Raw genomic sequence first — 21611 nt, forward strand, 5'->3', positions numbered from 1 at the left:
AAAATACCATTAATAATTGCATCAAAACCCAAAACACACTGGAGTAAATTTAATGAATGATGTATAAGACTACTACAAAATACTACAGAAAAAATTAAATATCTAACTAAATGTAGCGCTTATATCACGTTTGTGCATTGCAAGATTCAGTGTTTCTGAAATATCTATTCTCCTCAAATTGATGTATAGACTTTAACACAACCCCAGTCAAAATCCCAGCAGGCATTTTTGTAGGAACTGAAGAATAAAAAAGACAATCCTTTAAGGATCAAACATCTACTTCTGCTTCATTGACTATGCTAAAGCCTTTGTTTAGATCACGACAAATTATGGGTAATTCCTAAAAAAGATGAAAGTACCAGACCACCTTACCTGTCTCCTGAGAAACCTGTATATGGGACAAGAAGCAATAGTCAGAACTAGACATGGAACAACTGACTGGTTCAAAATTGGGAAAGGAGTATGACAAGGCTGTATATTGTCACCCTGCTTATTTAACATATATGCAGAGTACATCATGTGAAACGCTGGGTTGGATGAATCACAAACTGGAGTCAGAATTGCCAGGAGAAATATCAACAGCCTCAGACATGAAAATGATACCACTCTTAATGGCAGAAACTAAAGAGCCTCTTGATGAAGGTGAAAGAGGAGAGTAAAAAATCTGGCTTGAAACTCAACATTCAAAAAACTAAGATCATGGTATCTGGTCCCACTTCATGGCAGATAGATGGGGGAAAATGGAAGCAGTGACAGATTTTATTTTGGATTGGAAGATTTTATTTGTTTGGATTTTGGACTGGACTCCAAAATCACTGTGGATGGAGACTGTAGCCATGGAATTAAAAGATGCTTTCTCCTTGGAAGGAAACCTATGACAAACCTAGACAGTGAATTAAAAAACAGAGACATCACTTTGCCAACAAAAGTCTGTATAGTCAAAGCTATGGTTTCTCCAGTAGTCATGCACGGATGTTAAAGTTGGACCATAAAGAAGGCTGAGTGCCAAAGAATTGATGCTTTTGAATTGTGGTGCTGGAGAAGACTCTTGAAAGAACTCTGGACTGCAAAGAGATCAAACCAGTCAATCGTAATGGAATCAACCCTAAATATTCACTGGAAGGTCTGTTGCTGAAGCTGAAGTTCCAGCATTTGGCACTTAATGCACAGAGCCGGCTCATTGGAAAAGACCCTGATGCTGGAAAAGACTGAAGGCAAAAGAAGAAGGGGGCAGCAGAGGATGGGACAATGACTCAATGGACATGAATCTGAGCAAACTCCAGGAGACAGAAATGCAAAAAGGCAAAACGATTGTCAAGAAGGCCTTACAAATAGCTGTGAAAAGAAGAGAAGCAAAAGGCAAAGGAGAAAAGGAAAGATATACTCATTTGAATGCAGAGTTCCAAAGAATAGCAAGGAAAGATAAGAAAGCCTTCTTCAGTGATCAATGCAAAGAAATAAAGGAAAACAATAGAATGGGAAAGACTAGAGAGCTCTTCAAGAAAATTAGAGATTCCAAGGGAACATTTCATGCAAAGATGGGCTCGATAAAGGACAGAAGTGGTATGGACCTAACAGAAGCAGAAGATATTAAGAAGAGGTGGCAAGAATACACAGAAGAACTATACAAAAAAAGATCTTCATGGCCCAGATAACCACGACGGTGTGATCACTCGTCTAGAGCCAGACATCCTGGAATGCGAAGTCAAGTCCTGGGTGTTCACTGGAAGGACTGATGCTGAAGCTGAAACTCCAACACTTTGGCCACCTGATGCAAAGAACTGACTCATTGGAAAAGACCCTGATGCTGGGAAAGATTGAAGGTGGGAGGAGAAAGGGACGACAGAGGATGAAATGGTTGATGGCATTACTGACTCAATGGACATCAGTTTGAGTAAACTCTGGGAGTTGGTGATGGACAGGGAGGCCTGACATGCTGTAGTCCAAGGGGTCACAAAGAGTAGGACACAACTGAGCGACTGAAATGAACTGAAATGAACTGGGATCTAGTTCCCCAACCAGGGATCAAACCCGGGCCCCCTGAATTGGGAGCATGGAGTCTTAGCCACTGGACCACCAGAGAACTCACTGCAAATTTTAATCAACCTTTTAATAAGTTGAAAAGAGATCACAACATCATAATAAAGAAATTATGTTTTCCTTTGTTGTTCAAGTCTATTTGGTAAATACAAAATCAGGCAGAGTCTTGGTAAAATACCAAACTATCTCATTTTGTTTCTTGAATAATATGACAACCAAGAATTTTGGTAGTGTTTCTCTTCTGGGTCATACATAAATAGAAAAAGTTTGTACTACATAAAAGGCACTATCAGATTGAACTAGGAAACTGAAAGAGTGCTGGCAGTTGTTTAAAGGAATTTTAAAAATTAACATTTAATATGATATAATTTTGATACTTTATAAGTATTATAAATGCTTTTATAGCTAATTAACAGAACATATTTTTAATCATGTAATGGACTACGTTTTTTAAAAATGTCAGACATTTCATTAAGAACTCACTTCAGGAAGCTAGAGCATTCTAGAAAAAAACTGACACTTAGATTATATGACTAGCAGAGGGCAGAGATCAGTAGAAATACAGTATGGGTCATATGACAGGATGTATTACCTACTCAGTAATGATGGCAAGTAAAAAAGCACGTAGAGATGAGATGACTTTATAATTCCAAATCATAACATCACATCAACAGAATTTTTAGAAGAAAGAAGAAAACTATGAATGGTTTGCTAACAAAACAAAGTTGGATGATGCTACTATGGACTAACTACTGTCGTAACAGCTCATGTTACGTTTCTGTTGTATATAAAATTAAAAGGGAAGACTTGCCAATTTGTATTTTTTAAGATTTAAAAGAGAAGACACTACCAGGAAAAAAGTCTGTTCCTCTTCAAATTCTTCCCCTTACAATGGCCATCTCCATCCTAAAATCAGAAACCAAGCCAGTAAGAACCAGGGATAAGAATATAAATACATGTTGCCAAAACTTTGACCGTATAAATGTTAAATTATACATAACAATATATTCTATATAAACTACTAAATGATAAACATGCTGGTCAAGCCAAAAGATTTCCTTCAAGACTCGGCTCAATTTCCATCGTTTTAAACATGTTTCATGATATGTTCAATTAAATACTGCTCCAGAATGTCCAATGTAAAACCAAACCCATGTTTCATGTTATCTAGTGTACTTGCTTGCTCAGAGATGTCTGGTTCTCCCAGACATTGGAATCTCATTTTACACATTTAGAAATCTTTCTATCTATAAAGTTCTGAACCAAAGCTAAGAATGACCAGTAATCAAACATGACTGAGATAACAGGTCATCAAATACAATTATATGACCAAACATAAGCTGTAGTTTTATTAGGATGTACCAGTCAGGCCATTTTTATAAAGTAATGTTCAAATTAAGAAAACATGAAACATTTATAGATTAATAAATTTAAAAACAAAGTTAGGTTGAGTTTACACATAACTACACAGGATTTACGATCTATCTGTAGAATTCTCTAGTCAACATTTTTGTGTATGTAATATTAATAAAAAGGATTTTTTTTAACCATACAGTGTGATTCTGGGGTTCCCTGAATTTTCAGCTGCTGCATTTTCTACTCTACATCTGGCAGGTTCTTCTTCCTTTCAGTTTGTGCATTTCCTGTATTCTAAAAAGTAAATAGAAACAGGACCTTAGTTGAGGAAACGGTGAGTCTTTGGCTAAGGAAATACAGCCACAGATAAGTACTTGGCTTTGCACCTGGGAGCTATTTTATAAGGCCCAGGGAGACTATTTAGCAAAGGGTCCTTATTACCATCCTAAGACAGAACTGAAGGGGGCTCTTCTGCAGACTCTTCTTTCCTGCCTGAATCACTCAGCAGTAATGGGAATTTCTCTCTAGGTCATAGCATCTATTGAATACATGTCTATACTGTTAACTGGGAAGTGCCTGGATATGATTTAGTAAGTCAGAAACAAATCTGTGGATAGAACAAATAAGCTGCCATTCCCTGTCTTAAGTTTTTAAAAACATATCATATTCTCTCATGCTCTAAATTAACAACCTATCAACTTGAAATTTAGGACATTTTCTTAATTCTGAGATTAATTTATTAAAAGCATTTGAATCAGCCTCATAGGTAATTTCGGAGAAGGCAATGGCAACCCACTCCTGTGTTCTTGCCTGGAGAATCCCGGGGATGGGGGAGCCTGGTGGGCTGCCGTCTCTGGGGTCGCACAGAGTCGGGCACGACTGAAGCGACTCAGCAGCAGCAGCATATGTAATTTCTGTCACTTGTCAGAACTGCATTTGAATGATTAGTGTTGGGTTGGGTTTTTCCTTACCATCTTGTGGAAACTGTCTAAACAAACTTTTTGGCCAATCTGATACATATAAACTATTATTATCATTGATGACTTCTGGATATTTCTAATAACTACAACTGTTTCACTGTTACTCTTTAAAAGATCATCTTTTCAGGAGTTCTACATTATATGCACAAAAAGGGATTTTCCCTTCCTATTATGTATTTTTAAAATGTCAGAACTGTCTTAAGAGTTCCTTTCTTCCTGGATTAAAATGTAATTTTAGTTCTGAGGGCTTTCACAGTACAGTAGGACAAACACATGCAGCACATTACTAGTCTGCCCAAACTCAAAACCCTTAACTCATCCAATTATTCCAAAAATGTGCAAATGGTGTGCTGTTCAACACACTGTGATATCAGTAAGTCACCCAGGTTTAAAAGTTTGAAGTCACCTTATTCTTTTTTATAACAAACTAAAAGATGACTGTTAATGCCTTTCTTGTTCTATCTAGAAAATATTTCTTCTCTGCGAAACTGATTGTGGAGTTGTCAACAAGTTCAAGGCCAGGAATAAGGCATAAATGTCACTGTGAAAGTATATCTAACAGTGTCTGATAATTCTTACCTGAATGTTTTAGAAATCAATAGACTTGGTTAAAAATATCTTCTTACAAAAAAAAATACCTTCTTACATAGTTTTAGATGATGGTTTCTATTTTTATAAGTTCCTCAAATTTCCTTAATAAGTATGTGCTAATTTTATCACAGATAAAAATGTAGTCAATTTTATTTAGAAAATAAGAAACCGAGATAACAAAGTTGATGACCTCACAGGTGTACAGGATAGAAGGCTGTTAATATAATTTAATTCAGTGGACTCTCAGCACAATCCCTTTCCCTTAAAAGAATACCTTTAAAGAGTATTAATTTATAATAGATACTGATGGCTTCAAGATCCCCAAATAAAATTCAAGATTATCTGATACTTAGCTCAGAGCATATCTTTATGAAAATAGGACAGTAGTTAGAGAGCAGAGATGGGGGAATAAATTGGAGGGAAAAAAAGGAAGAAAAAGGCTAAAGACAAAATACATATGTTCTTGTGGCCAGGATAATCCTATGTTTATACCACTATTCCTTTCCTCTGGCATGGTTTACCTACCACCAAGTAGTATACATAACACACATACTATTTTCTCTGGGTAGCATATATTCAGTTACTCAACATTCAAATGAGGGTTCAAATTTACTACCCTCAAAAATAAAACATTTTTTAAAACCTTTATAATTGATTATTCTAGGAAAATATAGTTCTGTTTCTAGAGGTCAAAGATTACAGAATTTTGAAATTTTATCTAACTTTCCAACAGTAATAACAAATTATATACTAAGTCAAATGTTCTAAACATCATTACTTAGCAAAAGCTATCAATAAAAAGTTTTACCTCTTGTTTTTCTTGATATTGATCTGCATTAAGTAAAGTTGGTATTTTAGATGAATCTGTTCTCTTTGATTCCCTCTTCAACACTTTAATCTGTTTCACTTTTGCAAAAATATATACGAGAACTTGTTACTCTTACCTTGAAATTTTACTTTCCTTTTCAAGAGTTTCAAATGGAAATTCTGATATCCACTAAAGTCAGTTTCTCAGTTTATTATAAAGGAACTAAACAAATCATGAGCTGTAATGGTATAAAATATCAGTCATAAATGATTTGTTATATAATTTTACAAATAGTCTACCAGTCTGTCCTCTAAATAAAGAAGACATTTACTTTTAAAATTCTGAGTATTACTGTTATGTGGATCAGATAATTCCTCTTGAGTTATGCAAGTACTATTTTCTTGCTATTATATTATCTTTTCACAAGGTGTCACTGTTCTTCAAAGAAATGACTGCAAAAAAAAATGAGCTTCATTTTATGAGCTCAATACATGTTATAAAATCTTAATTGACTAACTCCTTGAATGCCTGAAGCACACATACATCATTCCTGCTATTATATGGACAAGTTATCCCAGAAAAACAGAGGAAACTGCAATTGCCCTAGGTCATAAACCAAAAACGTCTCCCTCAAATACTATTCTAACATTTCAACAAAATTGAGCTAATAAAATTTTTACTTTAAAAATTTTTCTTAACCCTTCTTTAAAATTATCTCCTTTAAGTATTACCCTTTATTTGACTATGGAAAAAAATTTTTTTTCATCAGCTGAAAATATTTTGCCTAGCAGTATACTCCATTCTGGGGCTTCCTAAGTGGCGCTAGTGGTGAAGAACCTGTCTGCCAGTGCAGGAGATGTAAGAGATGTGGGTTCGATCCCTGGATCAGGAAGATCCCCTGGAGAAGGGCATGGAAACTCACTCCAGTATTCTTGCCTGGAGAACCCCATGGAGCCTGGAGGGCTACAGTCCATAGCTTCACACGGAGTCAGACACGACTGAAGGGACTGAGCATGCACGCACATACACACACATACTTCTTTCTACCTAAGTCATATTATAAATGTAAGTTGTATTACCAGAAAAGGTTTTTTAAAATATTCTATCTGGAGATTTGTAAAACTGCAATAAACGTTTACCTTCCATTCCTTTCATCTCCTTTGATTGTATTATGAAAGGCAATTCTGGGAAATGGAATTCTTTCCTGTCAGATCTGGAAAAATTCAGCTTCCTTTTGTTTCCATTTGCCATTTGGTCAGTTTGGCTGGTTCGCTCATTAAACACACACTTCTCCATTTGGCTCTAAAAAAAAAAAAAAAACAAATAAGAGTTAATTTGAAAAAAGGTGTGTAACTACTTGCTGGATGAGGAGCCAACAAATTTCAGCCTTTTGGATGGTGTAAGATAGGCATAAAAATTAGTCTTTGCAAGGTTATTTTAATAATTAAAAAGTAGAAGAGAGGGCTTTCCCTGGTGGCTCAGTGGTAAAGAATCCACCTGCCAATGCAGAAGACAAGGGTCCAATCCCTGGTCCAGGAGAGTCCTCCGTGCCATGGAGCAGCCAAGCTGGTGCGCCACAGCTACTGAGTCTGTGTCTGGAGCCCAAGAGCCGTAACTACTGAGCCCACATGCTCTAGAGCCCATGCTCCACAACAAGAGAAGCCACTGCCGTGAGAGGCCCGAGCACTACAACTAGACAGTGGGCCCTGCTCGCTGCACCCGGAGAAAAATCTGTGCAACAAGAAGTCCGAGCACGGCCAAAGATAAAATAAATCATTTTTTCCAAAAAGACGTAGAAGAGCATATCATCAAACATATAAACGGATCAAACTCCAATAAAAATTTCATAAATTTTTTTAGCTTATTCAACGTTCTGAGGATAGTCTTGATCATGAGAACCACAGTCTCAACTTTTAATTTTTTATCCTATTCATTGCACTCTGATTTTGAACAAACTGCTCTGGTTCATTTTATTAATAACTTATTTTTCAATTTACAAAATGATGTGCTCTGGACACTGGGAAAAGCCAAAGGAAAAAATTACTTGTGAACTCAGCATTCTGGAAAAACTTTTGTGCTACCTGTTTTTGCTTATTTTATAACAAACGATAGAAACTTTCTTAGGTTAATGTAATGTAATGTCATGTAATGCTCAGTATCCCATTATGTGGATATATTCTAACATATTTAACCAGTCACTTGTTCTTGGATGGATGTGCTGTTTTCAATGTCTTATTATTATAAATAACATTGTTTCAATTATAAAGTAAACTATTTTCCTATGTGAAAAATGGGAAAATGAATGACACCAATTTTGTTTTCTTGGGAAAAGTAAGATGTATTTATTTGGCAATTGCTCTTACTCTATAAAGTAAGATATTAAAATCATTTTTTGAAGTGAAAAACCAAAAAGTCTTGTGATTTTTAAAGGAAAATCTTACCTTTTTCCCCCCAAGTCACTCATTGAATACACAAATCAAGTTATAAGAAATTAACTAAAACTGTGAAAACATTAAGGAAATGATGACCTATTTTCACTCCAGGGTAAAAGGGAAAAATAAAAGCACATTAAATAAAATGTTAGAGCCCTAAAGACAAAGAAAAGGACACAGGGTGAGAGGATAATGTTGAAAGAGGATGTAATTTAATGATGAGGTTCTTGCCTTACTTGAGTGGAACCTGTATCCTCATGCCTGTTAGATATAACTTGTCCAATAGATTGTGAAGACGTACGTCTCTTTTTGGCTCTTTCAGTTAACCTATTATTTAAAAACAAATGAGAAGTTATTAGAACTCCTCAGAAATTCTTCTGTTTTAGCTTCAATAATGATAAGTTATACCATGGTAGTCTACTGTTTGAACATGTGCCAAAATGCAATTGTTAGTCCATAAGTACCAACAGCTCTAAGAGGAAAAAACAGCAGAGAACAACTCACTCATGGCTAACATCAGTGGTGACACCATGCTGTGGATGGGGTTACTCCAGCTGGCCCGCTTGGTTCTCTCTATCTCTTCTGAACCTGGACCTCTTAACTACTGGGTTCATGAATTTCTGAGCTTTTGACCAAGGCTAGTTTATAATTATGGTTATTACAACCATGGTTTGGGAGTTACCTCAAGAACGACTGGCACTTGCTGTCTGTAGTCTGTTATATAGACATGTCCACTTGCCACCTCTGCAGACCGCTAAGCTTCACAACTTACAGCCCAAACCAGCCTGCTAGGATTGAACTAGTCTTCTAGGATGCTGAACTGAGCCTCCTACTCCATCTAGAGCCATGCTGCTGCTGCTAAGTCGCTTCAGTTGTGTCCGACTCTGTGCGACCCCATAGACGGCAGTCCATCAGGCTCCCCCGCCCTTGGGATTCTCCAGGCAAGAACACAGGAGTGGGTTGCCATTTCCTTCTCCAATGCATGAAAGTGAAAAGTGAAAGTGAAGTCAGTCAGATCTAGAGCCATAGCAGTTCCCTAAATTTAGAACTGGCCCTGATGCCTTGCTAGACAGACTCTTGCCGTCCATTCGTCACACTGCCCTTGATTAATTAGGTTCATGGTACCAGTGTCTCAAATCTGTATTAGTAGTTGAATCTAAAATTGATCCAGTATGTTGTTTTTCTCCCAAAATATTTAACCTTGAAAAGCTATCTGACTACATAAGATTATTTTCAACTATCTTTTTTCCATTTAGATAATTTGCTACGATAGGAAAATAAAGCTTACTTTGCTATATAAAGGCACATCAATACCAAAAGTGAGGTCACATTACATTTTTCTCTTCAAATGGGAAGTAATTTTTCTGAGGGCCTTTTTTTCAAAATGAGGTTTTTGCAAACTGCATTAGTGCAAAACCACACACCTAGAGCATACCCAAGAAAAGTTAATTTCTTCTATAGCATTCATAAGAAGAATTTAGTAATGGCCCATTATATGATTATAATTTCAAAACACCTTCCAATTCAGTTTATATACAGACATTACAAACTTGCTTCTTTGAAATACCATTATATAAAAACATTATAAAACTTAGGTCCATTTCCTTCTGTTTATTTTCTGTTAAAACTCACCTTGAATTGGAGTGGGAGAGATTTGAATTGGGATTTGAAGCCATCAAGTTACTGCTAGTTAGATTGATGGGTGGCATTACCGTACTACCCCCAGCACATGGATCATCTTTCATGCCTGTAGCGTTAGTGCTGGGATTGACAGGGTTTGCTGGCTCACTGATTACAGGTTTTGTATCTTGAGACATAGTATGAGCAGTTTCAGCTGCAACCTGTTGACAATGTCCACCTTCACACACTATCTTTTTTGGTTCTAAGATATCTCCTTTTCCTCCTTTAACTTTAGTAACTCTGACTTTGATCTCCTTGGGCTTTTTCTCTTTTTCCAATTCCTAGAATAGATACATCCAAAATCTGAGTCAGTTATTTTTATCACGAGAGTACTAACTATAATACAGTTATACTAGCTAAAAATAAGACCAGTTTTTACCTTTCCCCAAACTGAAATACTTTGCAGTGTATTGGTATAAATTGTTTTTCTTTCTTCTTTCATAAATTCATTTTCTTTAGAATTCTCTTTTGGTTTTATGAATGAATTGACCTTTGCTTCTTGTAGCAATTTAGCTTTCAGTTCTGGTATGAATCTGATAAAACAAGCAATATCAAATAATTTTATGTAGATACTGTTTAATCTTTAAAAGACCTTTTAATCAATTAATTTACATCTGAGCTACAGCATAAATAAGTTATCAGTAATGTATGCCAAGAGATGGCACAATATTTATCTAATACAAGTTGTTTCTTGGTAAAGATACATCTTTCAACAGTTTCTCCATGGTAATTTACTATTAATAAAACTTTCACAAGATAGACATATGAATTAGTTTTCTTTTGTGATGTAAAGCTTACTTAATAAAAGCACTGCTTTCAATTCTGATAAATGTACTATTCTCTTCAAAGAAGACTCAGGCCACTTTGTCCCTTTTAAGTCCTATTCTTTTAATAGGACTTAAAAGATGAACTAGTTTCTAAAATCTTACTCTAGAGAAATATTTTTGAATTAGAATACATCAATACTGAAGCGAGATTGTTTTGGCTTTAGGTTGGCTTAAAATTTATTTATTTATTTATTTATTTTTGGCTGTACTGGGTCTTCATTGCTGCACATTGCTTCTCTGGTTGCCCTTCTAGTAGAGAGGGGTTACTCTCTCGTTGTGGTGTATGGGATTCTCTCATTGTAGCTGCTTCTCTTGTTGCAGAGCATGGCCTCTTGGGCACACAGGCTTCAGCTGTTGTGGCATGGAACAGGGGCTCAGCTGCCCTGCGGCATGTGGAATCTTCCTGGACCAGGGGTCAGACCCATGTCCCCTGCACCGGCAGGCGGATTCTTAACCACTGGACCACTGCGGAAGTCTGAGCTTGGCTTTTTATAAAAGTTATTTATTTTTAAATAGAAAGTCCAATTTGTATGGCTCAAAACTCAAAAACTTTATACTGAAAAGTCTCCTTTCCACCCTTTTCCCCGAGCTACAGTTTCCTTTCTTGAAGCAGCTGCTGCTATCAGTTTGAGACTGAATAAGTTCTACCATGAATGAAATCTTCCCTAGAATTATAGCAAAGGGTAAGTGTGAGATGAAGGAAAAAAAAAAAAGTGTGATTAGTTTGGCTGAATAAGAAAATGGCACATTTCTGTTAAAATTTCCTTGCCTTGTGGAACTCAAGAACTTTTACCCTGTGATAGTAAAATCCTAATAGTTAAATACCCAAGAGAAATCAAAAGAGTCTATATAGAATTGACAGGAAGCAACTCTTTTATTCAATAACTGATACTTCTCATCAATGGTACTTTTAATATATCTTCCCATTTTCTGTTTTAGAATAAAATTCTTGAAATGCTTCAGGTTCTACTTACTTGCAACAGTTCCCTTTTCTTTGACTTTTTCTACTTCAGTCTATTTTCGAAGGAGGTCCTGGACTTTCCTATGCCTGATCTTAACTCCAACACATTTCAAATTAATATTTATGTTTCTGCCTCATACTCCAAGGCAAACAATAATTTTGCAATTAATAAACTTTTCCTGTTTCTTTCAAAGCTCAAATAGAAAATGGTGTTTTTTTTTTTTAAAGAAGCATGGCTGATTTATGAATTCACAGTGTTAACATATATTTTAGATACAATGTGGGACAGAGAAAGGCTTTAAGAGCCATGGTCCCTGTCTTCAGGGAACTTCCAGTTTGGTGGGGAGAATAAAACAACAGGAACTGCAACAGATAATAAGTAAAGCAGAGAAAAAAATCATCTGGGAAATGAATGCTAATTATAATATATAGGTCAGAGATGCTGTCAAGAGGAAAAACTGGACTATTCTGAGTCAGGGGTCTAAGTGGAAACAAGGCTAAAAAATATTGATGGTTTATTTAATGTTATCTCTGCACTATAGTTGGAGAAGGCAATGGCACCCCACTCCAGTACTCTTGCCTGGAAAATCCCATGGACGGAGGAGCCTGGTGGGTTGCAGTCCATAGGGTCACTAAGAGTCGGACACGACTGAGCGACTTTGCTTTCACTTTTCACTTTCATGCATTGGAGAAGGAAATGGCAACCTACTCCAGTGTCCTTGCCTGGAGAATCCCAGGGACTGGGGAGCCTGGTGGGAGGCCGTCTATGGGGTTGCACAGAGTCAGACACGACTGAAGCAACTTAGCAGCAGCAGCTGCCCTATAGTAAGAATTGACAAATGCATGTGAAGAGCTTAGCTCACTGTCTAGGACATAGTAACTGTGTAATAAATGTTAACTGCACTATTTTTCTTAGCAGTTTTCACCATGACAGCTGCAAGTCTACCATATATCTAGTCAATACAAAAACTCAGTAAGTTTTTGATAAACTGAATTCTTTTGTGTAACATTAACCTATGTAGCAATTTTCATGCTAGTAAAATTTCCTAATACAAAACACGAAGAAGTCCCCACTCACTCAAAATGCTTACTTTTCAATAAATCCATCTCTAGTAAAATACTCATGATGCAAAAGATTGGTAGATGACATCCTCTCAGCAGGATCAATTTGTAAGCAAGCCTAGAAAATGAAAAAAGATTCCATGTTAAACAAATTCTTAACATGTCTCCTTAAGGTAAATGTTAAATTTCACAAATGCAGGTATAATTAATTACCCAGAGCTAAAAGAGTTCTTGAAAAGATAGAATTAGACCTCAGAACTTTTTGACAGTGAGTTCTGACCACTTGTTTCCGTAAGAAATTTGTACTTGTAAAGCAACACTACAGGTTAAATGTCCTATTTCTAGCCAAAACAGAAGTCAGTCTATTTCTGCTGGAATTAGTAGGAATTATTTAGCTCATTTTGGTCCTCTTATTCAGCCCTGTAAGGAAGAAAGTTCATGACTTATCACTTCCATTTTATAGAGCTAGAAGCATGTTTAGTAATTTGCCAAACTAGAATTTTAACTCATATTGTCTGATTCCTAATTCAATGCTTTTCATATGGCATAAAACAATTTCACAAGTATCCAAGCCCCCAAATCCTTCAATAACCCATTATCAGAACAGCTATTTTCTGCTTCCCTTCACTTGGGATTACTTCAACTGAGAACCAAAAAAACCCCTACAAAACAAAGAGACAGTGAAGTAAGAGTATCAGAAAATAAGTTGTATATAATGACTCTACATATAATTAATCATAATTAGAATACATTAATCCAAATATTAAAGACATAATTTGAATAAAAGCCATTTGCCTGATAATTTTCATTCTTCCTCCAAAAGAAGGCAAAACATACTAATAATAGGTAACTTTTATTTATGCTTATTATGTGTTTGTCATATAACACTCTATCTAGTCTTTTCCTATTGCCTGATCCCAACAACAACCCTACAAGATGGGTACTACTACTATCCTCATTGTACAGATGAGGAGACTAAGGCCCAAAGAGGACAAGTAATTGGTCTAAGATCTCATAAATGGAAACAATAGTTAAAATCCAGAATGTACAAAGTAATTGCATATAACATTACACTTCTGTTTATTTCACAAAGTCTAGTTTAAACTGATTCACAAAGTTATAGAGATCTGCTATACAAGAATTTGCTTATAGTTAACAATATCACACTGTCCATTTTAAAATTTGGTTAAGAGGATAGATTTTATGTTATGTGGTTCTATTTTTTTTACCACAATTTTTAAAAATTGACTCAGAAAGTCTATTTTCGTCTTTATGATGTGAGAATAGTCATATCCTTAAGACTGAAACTAGCTAAAAGCATGTACTTATTTTAGAACATTAATAGTTACCCATCGATAAAACTTAGGAAGAAAAAAGCTAAAAGGTCACAGCCAATTGGAAGCAGATATATATTCCTTCTGTAAACAGTATAATTTACAGAATTTAAACATTTGCCCTGGTTTGGAAAATGTAAAATATGACACTTTGAGAAACAGACTGGCTGTTGTCCCTCCTAAAATAAAAACGCATACCTACACGAAGACTTAGAAGTGAATGTCAACAGCAATTTTACTTGTAGTAGCCAAAAAGAGGAAAAAACCCAAAACAGGGAAACAGATTTTTTTTTTAAAGTGTGATATGTTCATACATGGAATATTACTCAGCAATAAAAAGGAATAAACTACTGATACACACAAAAACATGAACTGAATCTCTAGGCTATACGCTGAGTTAAAAAAGACTGACATGAAAGAATATATACACTGTTTGATTCCATTTACAGACTATTCTAGAAAATATAAACTATAGTGGAAAATAAATCAGTGGTTGTTTAGGGACAGGAATGAAGGGAAAGTTGGATGACAAAAGGATGCAAGGACATTTTGGGAAGTGATGGAAATTTTAGGTATGTTGATTGTAGTGGTGGTTTTACAGGTATGTATACATTTACCAAAACTCATCAAATTGTACATCTGAAATCATGTAGTTTACTGTATAGAAATTATACCATTATAATATTGTTTAAAATTTTTAAATCTAGGGAAAAAAATACATGCTCTACACCAGGTATTAAGATGTATTTTAGGAAATTCTTTGGCGGTCCAGTGGTTAGGACTCAGCGCTTTCACTGCCAGGGCCCAGGTTCAATCACTGGTTGCGGAACTAAGATCCCACAAGCTGCATGGTGTGACCAAAAAAAAAAAAATGTATTTGAAAGTTATAATAATCAAAATTGTACTTGTAATAGAATAAGGAGAGAAATCATTGAAATACAAATATACCTCAGCATGTATAAGCAATCTGTCTATGATAAATGTGGCATTCCAAATCACTGGATTATTCAAGTTGAAAAAAGTATTTAGAATATATAAAACAGGACACTAATATGATTATTTGGCAAGTCAATGTAAAAGTATACTTTAAATCACAAATAGTTTAAGGATTCTTAAAATAAGAACTACAAATGACCAATTAATGTCAGTAACATGTCCAATTTCCCTGTAATGAAGGAAGTGCAATTTTAAAAAATATACTGTATCTCTAGTTAATTAAGTTGCAAATGTTTTTAATATTATAATATTCAATGTTAGATTGAGAATAGAGATTTATACCCAATGCTACTTGAGTATAAATCTATGAAATCTTTCTGGAGGAAAAAATAGCAAGATATACCAAAAGTCCTAACAAGTATAAACCCTTTGGTCTACCAGTCACACTTCTAAGAATTTATCCCAAGCAAATAATACCACAAGCTCATACAGATATATAAAAGATGTTTACTATAGCATCTTTCCCAATAAGGAAAAAACTTGAAACCTAGTGTCCAAAATTTCAAGATAAACTAGAGTATAGTCACACAATGAAACACTATGCAAGCACTAAAATTATGACACAGCTCCATATTTACTGACATGGCAGTGTGCTTAAACTATAATGCTGCTGCTGCTGCTAAGTTGCTTCAGTCATGTCCGACTCTGTGCGACCCCATAGACTATAATGCTAAGTGAAAATAAACAGGTTACATAGCAGTGTGTAAAGTAAGACAGGGCTTCCCAGGTGGCTCAGTGGCAAAGAAACCGCCTGCCAATGCAGCAGATGTGGGTTCCATCCCTGAGTGGGGAAGATCCCCTCAAGAAGGAAATGGCAATGCATTTCTGTATTCTTGCCTGGGAAATCCCATGGACAGAGAAGCCTGGAAGCCTATAGTCCATGGGGTCACAAAAGAGTCAAACAGGACTTAGTGACTAAACAACAATAAAGTATGACACCTTTTAAAAAGCATAAACTGTTACGCATGTATTTGGTTGGGAAAATTATATAAACCAAAACATCAACAGTAATTTTTCCTGGATTGCGGGGGTTGGGAAAATGTTAACTTCTCTATCAAGTATTCTATTTTTTTATGATCATTATGTATTCTTTGTAAAATCAAAACTATGACATGAAAAAAAAGAAATTAAAGTGGAAAATGTAGCAAAAAACTGATCCTTTAATAAACTCTAGTTCTTTACAGTTACCAAAGAAATAACTTTCTTCCTTTGATAAGTCTTTAGGTGTTACATGTCATGTTTAGTTTTATCTAAAAGACAGCAACAACAGTTAACATTAACAACATTTGTTGACAGCTTATTCTAGGCTTTGTGCTAAGAACATTTCTACCATTAGCTCATTTTATCCTCCAGCTCCAGAAAATAAATATTGTTAATGTTGTTTTACAACTCAGTAAACTGAGGCATGGAGATTGACTTGCTCAAGTTTATGGAGCTAATTAGTAACAGAGCTGGGTTTTAAAGAAAGTTCATGTGAATTCAGAGCCCTCTCTCATAAACACCATGCTATATTTGCTTTGAAGTTAGATTACCACTTTTTTTAAGGGCTATACATTAGAAGTAAGACAAGTTAATTGACCCTGGGAAAGAAAATTGGCTGGGAAGAGAAAATAAACAGAAGCAAGTAGCTCTCTCACTTCTTGAATTCTATTCTAAGTATGCTAGTATATTTATTATGCAGTTCAAAATAAAATTTAAATTTTAAACTAATTTAAAAGTGCTATATAATGTTTTTGTTTTCTCCAAATCAACCTGAATTTTGGCACTGGTATATCCTCAAACTACATTACAACTATAGCTGCCAGTGCCTCGACATACCTTAGAATATCACTGTACAAGGAAGAAATCTCTTGGGTAGCTGCTGGGAAGACTGGCTGTTAAAAGGTGTTGATCAACATGGTAAGTCCTTAACATTTTCCAGTTTATCCTTAAAATTTTCCAGTTTATCAATAAAATTGGAATTAACAAGAAAGAATAGACTGGATTATCCCAGGGGCCTTTAAATTCTAACAGTCTGTGACTTTTAACTTCTCTGAACTAAAGACATAAACACAGAAGAATATAATAACTTTGAACAGTTAATATTACTCCAGGAATCCTTTTGGAATTTCATTAAAGTCATATCTTAAAACTGTATTATAATTTATGCAAATTTCCAATAAATAAGTCCTTAATCTCTTAACATACATGAACTATGTCAGCCAGCAATCCATTTAGCTTTGGGTATTTTTTTCTTGCACTTTTGGGATGTTGAACTTGAGGAAGGACCACCCCAGCAAAAATGGGACTCTTAGAAAAGATATTCTGCAAGTGAGGTGTCAAATTGCCTGAAAAGAGAAAAAAATACATACATAAGAAAACAGGGATATTATTCTACAACCAAAATAATCAAATTGTTATGTTGTCTGCATCAAATTACTGAAAGAAAGAATAACAATTAAGTTCTCTCAATTTTTAAAAATTGAACAAGAAACTATCTTCTGAATATAGCATAAGGAACTATCTTCTGAATACAGCATAAAAAAGTAAGTTCCCCAGTAATCTGTTGATAGCACATAGGCAGTAGAGAATAAAAAACCACAGGTGCATTTTCTTTTTTCAAAATACAAGACATGATATATAATGCTATTAGAAAAGGCACATTCAAACTGTTATGTATTTCCATAAGGGTATCAAAATGGTTTATCTAGCAAGTGGTGATCGGCAAAGTCTTATTCAAAACAGCTAAAATACTAAAATTATATAGAAATAGAAATATTGTAAAGAAAAAACAAGGCTATAGATTAGTAGCAGAATGTAGAGAACTATGAATAGGAGCAGAAAGAGCTAAGTTCTACCACTAGTTTTGCTCTTAACTAGTTCTGTGACCTTGGGCAAATCTTCCCTTTCTATATCTTCGTTTTCTCATTTGTAAAATGACAAAACTGATCCCATCATCTCTAGAGTTCTCTCACCATTAATCTCATAACCAGAATTTTAAATATGACAGAAAAAAGTATGATGCTTTAAGGGTCTGAACTGTATCTTTAACCAATATTTATCCAGATTCACAGTTTTTAGAGTTGTTCAAAGTACCTTCCTCATGATCCTGTAATTATATGTTTATGTATAGCTTTCTCATCACAAAATAGGTTGCTCAAGCTCCTCAATCAAAAATATATCTTTGAAACCCCATGAGCAACACTAACCATGAAAATGTTTGGGTAGTCAAAGCAGATCATCAAATAATTCAGCTATCATCAAACATATTTTTGAATATTTAGCTATCTGCTTATCTACTGTGGTTAATAAAAGTTTTCTTAGTAAACAACTGGTTTTCTATTTCCAAGCACTTTAAAAGAGCACCAAAATCAATTCTATTATTTAAAAGTCCTCTTTGAAAGAGGCAAATATTTGTAGAAGCCAAAATTTTATAAAAACTTTCAGACAAACTGAAGTAGGTTCCTATTTTACTATTTTTCTTAGTATCAACCATCAACATGGTACAGCTATTTGCATCCAGGACAGGGAGGCCTGGCGTGCTGCGATTCATGGGGTCGCAAAGAGTCAGACATAACTGAGCAACTGAATTGAACTGAACTGAAAAAAATATATTATTTTCAAAAACAGAATTTTTCTACCTTTTTTTAATTAGCCCAAAGCATCCATCTACTTCCATCTATCAAAACAATATGCTTCTTTATTCTTATAAAGATAGACTAAATTTGAAAATCAAGCAGAATTTATCTGAAAACACTTATTTAGCCATTTAACAGTACATTTCAGTAATACCTACCTACTTTTAAAACAATTTTATGAAGTAAATCCAAATCAGAGCTGCTAGGAAGATAGGGATTTCCAGTGGCCATCTCAATGATCATACAGCCCAAAGCCCAGATATCCACAGGTCTGAAACAGATGAGAATAAATCACTCTTTCATGGAGAAATATATAAAACATCTTTTCTTAAAAACCCTTTTTGTTTTGGCTATGCTGTGTGACTTGCAGGATCTTAGTTACCCAACCAGTGATTGAACCTATGTCCATGACCTTATCTTACACCACTTATAAAAATTGACTCAAAATGGATGGAAGACTTAAATCTAAGAACCAGAACTACAAACCTCTTAAAACAGAGGCGTTTCACAGTCTTGGATCTGGCAAAACCAAAAGCATAAAAACAGACAGAATGAAATTCATTGAAATTACAAACTCTGTTTCTCTAATGATACACACCATCAATAAAATCAAGAGGCAATTAAATAAGAGAAAATATCTGCAAACAAGTATCTGATAAGGAATTTATATCCAGATATACAAAGAATTCTTACAATTTAATAATAAAAAGCCAGTCTAATTTAAAAAAGGACTAAGGTTCTGAATAGAAATTTCTCCAAGGAAGATATATAAATGGTCAATAAGCACATTAAAAGATCAACAATGAAGTCCAAAAATCATTAGTTATCAAAGAAATGGAAATCAAACCCATAAGGAGATACCACTTTACACTGATAAGGATAACTAGAATCCAAAAGTCAGATAATAAGTGCTGGTGAGGATACGGAGGAATTTGTAACCCTCACACTCTTGATGGTGTCTTTACATTCTTCAGGATTCATTATTTGTTTATTAGATTGTTGTTTCCTATACTATTTTTACTGATTCACAATAGACCGAGGCCTTTCTACTTTTTGAAATATCTAGTACAATTTAAAAATTAGTATTTGTCAGTGTTTGCAAAGACTTTGCCATACTGAGGAACTAGGAAACTTGTGATAACACTGGCAGAATAGATTTTAAAATCTTTGCAGAATCTAGAGTCTACAGAGAAGCAAGGAGGCCACTCTGCAAAGGGTAGGGCACAGCTTAAGGCAAGCGCGGATGGCAGCCTGAGAGGTTTCTGCATGTTTCCTGGGGCTGGGGCCACTCAGCTCCAGGGGGCAAGTGCGGCAACATCAATAGCAGCAGGATAGATGTCTAGGGTCTCTCTGCTCTATTTAAGGGTGTCCCTTTTCTACCCCAAGCCTAGATGCAGAAGGCAGAGTTTATCAGTAGTTCAGGTAACAGATACACCGAGGGAAAAAAGAGATGGCTAGGAAAGGCCAGGGAGGATCCCCAACTATACATACTTTCCATAAGAGGTATCTTTTAATACTAATTCTGGAGCTCTATACCAGCGTGTGGCCACATAGTCCGTATAAACATCTCCAGGAGCTGCTAGCGTTCGTGCAAAGCCAAAATCACAGAGTTTAGTAATTCCTGATTGGGATACTAAAATATTCTCAGGTTTTATATCTCGATGAATGATCTAAAAAACAAACAGAAGATGTAATACATTAAAATGAGGTTTAATTATCTAGAAAATTTCTCAACAATTAAGAGAAAATCTAGCTAATTAAGATAGCAAAGTTATTTTCTTACCACATGCAAAGGATTAGCTACACAGTGCAAAAATATGTAACTATAAATAGTTGTGTGTGTGTGCTCAGTTGTGTCTGACTCTTTGTGCCCCACTGACTGTAGCCCACTAAGCTCCTCTGTGCATGGTATTTTCCAGGCAAGAATACTGTAGTGGGTTGCCATTTTCTACTCCAGGGGATCGTCCCAACCCCTTGAAAAGATAATAATGAAGGTAATACTGAAAAGATAAATCGCATTCCTAAAAGAAAAAGCAATAAAAAAGAACTTAATGGAAAAAGTTTAACTTTCCATTAACCCCGTGTCACACTTCAGGTACTGTCCTTTGTCTCATTTCCTTCATAGCTAAACTTCTTGAAAACATTATTTTTACTTATTCACTTTCTGATCACTCATTCATTGCTCAAGTGGAAGGTGAGCAATCTTTCTTCTGCTCCCCCATTCAAACTGCCCTCGCAACTCTATTCAATGCTCTGTGGAGCCCTAAATGGGAAGGAAATTAAAAAATGTGGGAAAAAATATATATATATATATATATATATATATATATATATATATATGATTCACTTTGCTGTGCAGCAGAAACTAACACAATTCAAAACAACTATTTGCTTAGTCCCTTAGTTGTGTCCGACTCTCTGTGACCCCATGGACTGTAGGACACCAGGCTCCTCTGTGTCCAGGAAACTTTCCAGGCAAGAATATGGGAGTGGGGAGCCATTTTCTACTCCAGGGGATCTTTCTGACCCAGGGATCAAACCCCCATCTCTTACATCTCCTGCATTGGCAGGTGGATTTTTTACCAACTGTGCCACCTGGGAAGCTCGCAAAACAGCTATATTCCAATAAAAATAAATTTTAAAAAGTGTCCAGGCCAAAGTCATCAACAACTTCATCATTGCTACATCCAACAGACACCCCTCCATACATATCTTGCCAGATGTGAAATGAAAATTGCTCAGTCGTGTCCTACTCTTTGCGACCCTCATGGACTATATATAGTCCATGGAATTCTCTGGGCCAGAATACTGGAGTTGGTAGCTGCCGTTCCCTTCCCCAGGGGATCTTCGTAACCCAGGGATCGAACACAGGTTTCCTGCATTGCAGGCGAGTCTTTACCAGTTGAGCCACCGGGGAAGACCTCGTT

General features: G+C 35.5%; 1 protein-coding gene across 2 annotated transcripts in view; it reads right to left on the minus strand.

Annotated features, from left to right (window-relative positions):
* Positions 1 to 2210: 2210 nt before the first annotated feature.
* CDKL3 (cyclin dependent kinase like 3) overlaps positions 2211 to 21611 on the minus strand; it is a 57104-nt gene continuing 37703 nt past the window's right edge. Inside the window, exons 3-11 of one of the 2 annotated variants that reach the window (XM_060415743.1) lie at positions 20176 to 20354; positions 18843 to 18955; positions 17255 to 17394; positions 12767 to 12855; positions 10267 to 10420; positions 9840 to 10168; positions 8444 to 8534; positions 6915 to 7077; positions 2211 to 5873 (exon numbers count right to left, since the gene is read on the minus strand). In XM_060415743.1, coding sequence (XP_060271726.1) covers positions 5746 to 5873; positions 6915 to 7077; positions 8444 to 8534; positions 9840 to 10168; positions 10267 to 10420; positions 12767 to 12855; positions 17255 to 17394; positions 18843 to 18955; positions 20176 to 20354 — 1386 coding nt within the window. In that variant the 3' untranslated portion in view covers positions 2211 to 5745. Of the gene's footprint in view, positions 6014 to 6914; positions 7078 to 8443; positions 8535 to 9839; positions 10169 to 10266; positions 10421 to 12766; positions 12856 to 17254; positions 17395 to 18842; positions 18956 to 20175; positions 20355 to 21611 lie in introns of both variants that reach the window. The other variant, XM_060415744.1, reaches the window with a different exon arrangement.

The sequence above is a fragment of the Ovis aries genome, chromosome 5, assembly GCF_016772045.2.
Source record: "Ovis aries strain OAR_USU_Benz2616 breed Rambouillet chromosome 5, ARS-UI_Ramb_v3.0, whole genome shotgun sequence".
Classification (NCBI taxonomy): Eukaryota; Metazoa; Chordata; class Mammalia; order Artiodactyla; family Bovidae; genus Ovis; species Ovis aries.